Below are 7,741 nucleotides of genomic sequence, written 5' to 3'. Positions count from 1 at the left end.
GTTGATATAATTAAAGAAATGAAAAGATCAGATGGCGTCCTTTACGAAATTACCTTGATGTAATTACATAAATTAAAAGAGCATTTGATGACAACATTCAAAGAAAAGCAAAATCATAAAGAATAAAAAAAAACAATTCTCATGAGCTTAAATCACGTCTAGAGAATTAATGAATTAATCCCAAGTAATTGAAAAGAGAGAGAGAGAGAGAGAGAGAGAGAGAGAATGAATATCTGTTACCAAGCGACGTGTTACTTGACAATTATGGAAGTCTTAGCATTAAAGTTATTGTTTGCGGCGTCATCCGCGTTGAATCGAAGGTGTCTTCCCCAGCCTGTCTTGACTCATTATGCAACAGGATGACTTGGCTGTCTCTTCTCTGTTAAACATTTAGAAAACTGACCGCGCTGTGGGTTTTGTTTCTTTTATTTAATATAATCGTCTTGACTTTCTACTCTCGACTTCAGATGTGTTGGTAAATCTGTATTCTTTTGTGTCGTAATTGAGGCTCCAGATGTGATGGTAAAAATGTATTATTTTTTTGTCAATATTGAATTTTATTGGAAAATGAGTTTGTCGTGCTGTTTGTGTGGTTGTGAATTAAGGGGTTTTTGTGGTAATGGGGATTTTTGTTTTTATTTTTGAATCGTTAATCTTGGTTGAGCGGTTTTTTTTTTATTTTGGATAAGCTTCCTATTCTTCTTATAGGTACATTTTTGACATTGAAATTTTGAAATATATATATATATATATATATATATATATATATATATATATATATATATATATATATATATATATATATATATATATATATATATATATATATATATATATATACTTAATGATAATGACCCTTTTCTTCCTTTCTGAAACTATATATAAATATATATATATATATATATATATATATATATATATATATATATATATATATATATATATATATATGTATGTGTGTGTGTGTGTGTGTGTGGGGAGATTTGTGGAAGATAAAGCATTGGAGAGACATGAGTGGTGGCATTTCTCAGAGGCCCTTTGAGTCACGCGGCGTTGGAGGTAATGAATATGGTATATCACTTCATTTATTTTATTATAAGTTGTTAAAAGGAAAGATTTTATATATGTACACACACATACATATATATATATATATATATATATATATATATATATATTATATATATATTTATATATAAATATATTATATATATTTATATTAAATTATAATATATATATATATATATATATATATATATATATATATATATATATATATATATATATATATATATATATATATATATATATATATAAATAAAAAAAGAAGTAAAGCATTCCTCTTGAATGGCTAATGTAACAGATGAAACAAGGAATAAGAGCTGCATGACAAGCACAAAAAGCTAACGGGAGAATCCAGTTTCATGAATGAACGATGAATAACAGGGAAATGAGATTCATTGATAAAAAAAATTATAGTACAAGCGTAATAATGAATGATGAAAAAAACTTAGGCTTCTTGGCTAATGAATGCGGGAAAATATAATATGAGGAAATTAGACGGTTTTGCATTGAACACAATAATAACACTGGTGAAAATAGACAGGAACATGGAGAACACGAAAATTCGTACTCTTGTGTCCACCAAGGAAGCTCGTGAGGGTTACGGCCATGATCTGACGTTACCGAGAGAGAGAGAGAGAGAGAGAGAGAGAGAGAGAGAGAGAGAGAGAGAGAGAAAGAGAGAAGTATACATCTGGTTAGTTGGCATGTACATTGTAGCGCCTGAAAATACGACTCGCATAGCTTCAGACGAGTGATGTTTTTAACCCTACTTCTTCTTCTTCTTCTTCTTCTTCTTTCTTCTTCTTCTTCTCCGGTGTGAAACTCATCGCACAGAAGTCCTCGGCAGCATCTGGCGGAATGAAATGGTGGCTTATTATCATGTTCGTAATGTTGAACACATTAAAGTGAAAGCGTACTACGTTAATTGATGTTGCTGTAATGAAGTCTCACTTTTTTTTTATTTTGTTCGTTACTTGTTGAGAGTTCCCGGTGAGGCTCAGCCCTCCTTTGGATAATCAGAAGTCAAGAGGGTTTTCTAGGAAAATGATCAGGGTAATTGTCATTTAGTGACGTAGTAAAAAGATACGTTTTAATGGTATTTCATTTTATATATTATATTTATATCTCTTTCTTTATATATATATATATATATATATATATATATATATATATATATATATATATATATATATATATATATATATATATATATATATATATATATATATATATATATATATATATATATATAAATATATATATACAAAATGCATACACATATATAGATTATATATATATATATATATATATATATATATATATATATATATATATATATATATATATATATATATATATATATTTATTATGTTAGGAAATATCCATGCTTACATGCATCTATATATATTATTTTTCAAAACGAGACTCTTTTTCCTAACAGAAGATAGATCAAGAAATAAATCATGGCAACGATCATTGACACATTCATATTCCTAATTGCCGAAGCGTGGATGAATCCATGCGCTCAAAACTTCCTAAAAATGTATGATCTCATACATTCATTTCCATAACGAAGCAAATGACCATTCAGGTTGGATGTGTTTTCACATTCGATTGTTAAAATCCTCCCACTGAGACTTGAAAGTATCTGAGAATGTTTACTTTTGCAAGAATGTTCCTTACATTAAAACCAATTTAAATATTCATGGGAAATTTTCTCGAAAGATTGCTACCCTAGGTAAAATGTCCACAAGTGCTGATTTCTCCAGAATTGCAAATGGAATGAAAATGAAAATCTTGCTGAAGAGTAGTCTGTTGGTTGGTAAATACTCTTATTCATTTACATTTTGTTATTTATTATATATATATATATATATATATATATATATATATATATATATATATATATATATATAAAATTTGTGTGTGGGTGTGTGTAATGAAAGTGGGAGTGGCGATAAAGGATAGTTTCAGTTAGTATTCTGTTTGTGAATGCATTTACACACACACACACGTATATATATATATATATATATATATATATATATATATATATATATATATAATCTGTAAATATAATATAATATATATACTTATATAATATAAATTGTCTGTGTTTATGTGTAATGAAAGTGTGGAGTGGAGACAGAGGATAATTTTAGTTAGTATTCACACTCATTTATATATATATATATATATATATATATATATATATATATAGAGAGAGAGAGAGAGAGAGAGAGAGAGAGAGAGAGAGAGAGAGAGAGAGAGAAGTATTACAGGAAGCAATCCCTACATTAATTTTTATACGTAAATGTGTTCTTAGAAATAACCTTTTTTTTTCATCCATGTACTCATTCTCTCGAATAATGTTGGACCTTTCACCGCGACATAAGATCCAACCTTCAAATTAGATGCAGGAAGAAACAGCCCGCTTTGTAGTCCATCATTGCAAAGCGTCTGAATCAGCTTTGACAAAGTTAACATTGATAAAAAAAGTAATTTAGCAAAAATAACTTCTCCTCTGGCACGAAGTTAGACTTTGACAGAATCGATACTGGCAAAAAATAATTTATGAAGAAAATAATTTCTTCAGAAACAACATTGGCAAAAAATTATTTATAAAAAAAAAATAATCTCTTCAAAATCGACATTGGCTAAAAATGATTTATTAAAAAAATAATTTCTTCAAAATCAATATTGGCAAAAAATGATTTACAAAAAAATAATTTCCTTTTTAAGAAGTTAAGCATTTCAACCCAACAAGTAACAGTTGATGCAACAGTTGTTGTGAAGTTCAGAAACAACAACAACAAAAACAGCAGCACCGTTGTTGTAAGCAAAGAAATTCAACAACAGTAGCAGCATCGTTGTTGTAAGCAAGGAAAACAACAGCAACTTCGTCGTTGTGAGCAAGGAAAACAACAACAAAAACAGCAACATCGTTGTTGCAAGCAAGGAAAACAACAACCAAAACAGCAACATCGTTGTTGCAAGCAAGGAAAACAACAACCAAAACAGCAACATCGTTGTTGTAAGCAAGAAAAATATTGAAAATTCCCAATATGGAACATATTGTGTATGCGCATTTTTTTTTTTTTTTTCTATGTACTGTCGTTCAGTCCAGGTTCAAACTTTCTACCAGACCTTGAAATAATGCAGAAGAAAAAGACCTGGGTCCGAATTTCCTGATAGCATAAAAATAAGGTTTGTAGATTTTGTATATACGTCAATCAAGGTCTGTTATATTACCTTCCTTCTGACGGTATTGATACGTAGGTTTTATTATGGTTATATATATATATATATATATATATATATATATATATATATATATATATATATATATATATATATATATATATATATATATATATATATATATAGATACCTCCCCCTCTCTCTCTCTCTCTCTCTCTCTCTCTCTCTCTCTCTCTCTCTCTCTCTCTCTCTCTCTCTCTCTCTCTCTCTCTCTCTCTCATAGCCATCAGGAACGATGTGAGATTTTAATTTTGATTTGCACAGTTGAGCGCAGTCATAACAGGAATTATTTTCATAAAATTTGTTTCAATATCTGTTTTCCTGTATACTTTCCTTTACGAGGTCATGGCGCTTTAGAATTAAGCTTTAGGTACAGATGTATATATATTACGTTTTTATATTTATATATATATATATATATATATATATATATATATATATATATATATATATATATATATATATATATATATATATATATATATATAAGTATGTATATGTCCATATAATTCTTGGAGTATTTATGTGTATATATGTATGTACGTTTGTGTGTCTATCTGTACATTCCCAGATTATTTTAAATTACTGTTTTTCGCTAGTGAACACTATCTTCATATAATTTCTTCAAGGTACTTCAAGAGTTCTTCCTTGATTTATATATATATATATATATATAATATATATATATATATATATATATATATATATGTATGTATATATATATATATATATATATATATATATATATATATATATATATATATATATATATATATATATATATATATATATATATATATATATATATATTTTACCATCTTTCGAAGTCAGCCATTTTACACAATAAATGCTCTTTCTCACTGATTTTTACATACTTCTAATTTAGACCCTTTCATTTCACATCGTAATTAAAACCAGAGTTTTGGTGAATTCAACATTTTGTTTCTGAAAGAACGTTCCAGTATACCCACGAATATTAATTAGATTATTAATTTTTTACCATCGAATGTTTTAATGCTAATGGTTTATGTTTTGCAGTACCTGAAATGGTTCGTGTACCGTATACATTTGCAGAACCGTTAGAGGCTAGAGACTGAACGGGTAGACTGACCATTAAAGAAATGTATATTTGCATGTGAATGAGTATTAAAAATGTGTATATTGTTTACTCTTGTTATAAGCATCGGAATCACTGCGAGCGAATCAGTGCAAAAAATATTCCCTTTAAGATTATATATATTTTACACATTAAAGGCAATCTTTCTCATAGAACTTACGTACTTCAAACTTAAGCTGTTTCGTTTTAAATCGTAATTAAAACTAGAGTTTTGGTGAATTAATCGCTTTGTTTCTTTCAAAGAAAGTTCCTTATCATTAAGAATATATATTTCAAATGTAATAAATCCGTTGGAGGATTTCTTTTTGAATTTTTTAATTAAACTGAAATTCACTCGCTACCGGAACCTCTCCCTCCTCCTCCTCCTCCTCCTCCTCCTCCTCCTCCTGACCACTGCTTATTCTTATCTGTTCAAGAATATATTAAATTTAATAAATCCGCTGAAAGCTTTCTTTTTTTAATTCTTTAATTAAACTGAAATTCACTCGCTACCTCCTCCTCCTCCTCCTCCTCCTCCTCCTCTTCCTCTTCCTCTTTCTCTTCCTCTTCCTCTTCCTCCTGACCGCTGCTTATTCTTATCTGTTCAAGAATATATTAAATTTAATAAATCCGCTGAAAGCTTTCTTTTTTTAATTCTTTAATTAAACTGAAATTCACTCAGGAATCCCCTCCTCCCTCCTCCTCCTCCCTCCTCCCTCCTCCCTGGAACCTCCTCCTCCTCCTCCTCCTCCTCCTCCTCCTGACCGCTGCTTATTCTTATCTGTTCAAGAATATATCAAATTTAATCAATCCGTTGAGAGCTTTATTTTTTGAATTCGTTAATTAAACTGAAATTCACTCGCTATCGGAACCTCCTCCTCCTCCTCCTCCTCCTCCTCCTCCTCCTCCTCCTCCTCCTCCTCCTCCTCCTCCTCCCCCTCAACGCTGCTTATTCTTATCTGTTCAAAATGTATCAAATGTAATAAACCGTTAAAGCTTTCTTTTGAATTTTTTAATTAAACTGAAACATCTCCCTCCTCCTCCTCCTCCTCCTCCTCCTCCTCCTCCTCCTCCTCACTGCTGCCTGTTCCTTTATCACTTCAAGCCCAGAGTCCCATCGAGTGTAACCCTCCAGTCATGTTCCTCATGCACCCGATGTTTACCTTCTGCCGTTGCTCGGAATGAATAGCAGGAGGCTTCTGCCGCTGCATTTCGCCTTGCCCAGGACTGACCAGGAGGGAAAAAAAAGGGAAATACGTCCAGGGCTCTTTTACGAGAGAGAGAGAGAGAGAGAGAGAGAGAGAGAGAGAGAGAGAGAGAGAGAGAGAGAGAGAGAGAGGGTATCTCAAACTACCTATTACTTATCGCTAAGATTATACGTACTATAATTTTGTGTGAAGGGTAGCCTGTAAGGCATATATATATGGCCTTGGTCGGTTTGATTTTGGGCGAAATATTTTTTTTAGGCAGTTACGTCTGGTTGACTGATTTAGTTTTGTTGCATCATTTTGCATTAATATCTTTTTTCTCGCTATGTTTTTATTATTATTATTTTCTTGTTGTTTCCTTATTAGGTCCTTCAGTCGTTTTGATAAAGTATCATTTTTATAGTGGCATTAGTCAATGAGAGGTTAGCGAGTCCTCCTTAACCGTAGAGAGAGAGAGAGAGAGAGAGAGAGAGAGAGAGAGAGAGAGAGAGAGAGAGAGAGAGAGAGAGAGAGAGAGGACCAGCTATTCTTGACCATAGAGGGACAAGTGAACTGACCAACGGATTGAAAAATGGAGCAACTGGTCATTATGGGACGAAAAAAAAAGGGAATAAGAGATAAAGAGGGAAGGTTGTTCCAGTCCAGGGAATGGTAAACTGGTAGCCGGAATAGGGGAGGAGGAAGGGGGAGGGGAAGGGGTTAGATTTGCAATTGCAGGGGAAGAATGCCGTTTGCTGTGGCCGGAGAGGGAAGTTTGCCTAAGCAAGGCTTTTCAATGGAGAATGCGCCATGGGAGAGAGAGAGAGAGAGAGAGAGAGAGAGAGAGAGAGAGAGAGAGAGAGAGAGAGAGAGAGAGAGAGAGAAAGGAGAAACCCTATCCAGTGTTGGGCCTAATATCAGTATTACAAAATGCATGTGGGAGAGAGAGAGAGAGAGAGAGAGAGAGAGAGAGAGAGAGAGAGAGAGGGGGGGTGGGCAGGCTTCAGTTATCCCAAGTGTTGGGCTTTAAAACGGTGACGCGACTCACATGTGGGTATTACAAATGTGCATGTGTAGCTTGAGAGAGAGAGAGAGAGAGAGAGAGAGAGAGAGAGAGAGAGAGAGAGAGAGA

At 32.1% G+C, this 7,741-nt stretch overlaps 1 protein-coding gene across 1 annotated transcript; it reads right to left on the bottom strand.

The window, feature by feature from the left end:
- Window positions 1-1,808: 1,808 nt before the first annotated feature.
- LOC136842381 (uncharacterized) lies at window positions 1,809-6,633 on the bottom strand. The gene is made up of 6 exons (XM_067109637.1): window positions 6,586-6,633; window positions 6,286-6,381; window positions 6,153-6,203; window positions 5,936-6,022; window positions 5,778-5,850; window positions 1,809-1,915 (listed from the first exon to the last, which is right to left on the bottom strand). The coding sequence occupies exons 1-6, from the start codon at window positions 6,631-6,633 to the stop codon at window positions 1,809-1,811; spliced, it is 462 nt and encodes a 153-aa protein (XP_066965738.1).
- Between the last annotated feature and the right edge of the window lie 1,108 nt (window positions 6,634-7,741).

Source organism: Macrobrachium rosenbergii, chromosome 10 (assembly GCF_040412425.1).
Source record: "Macrobrachium rosenbergii isolate ZJJX-2024 chromosome 10, ASM4041242v1, whole genome shotgun sequence".
Classification (NCBI taxonomy): Eukaryota; Metazoa; Arthropoda; class Malacostraca; order Decapoda; family Palaemonidae; genus Macrobrachium; species Macrobrachium rosenbergii.
Note: the sequence above shows the minus strand (reverse complement) of the source record. Positions and strands in the feature narration are given on the sequence as shown.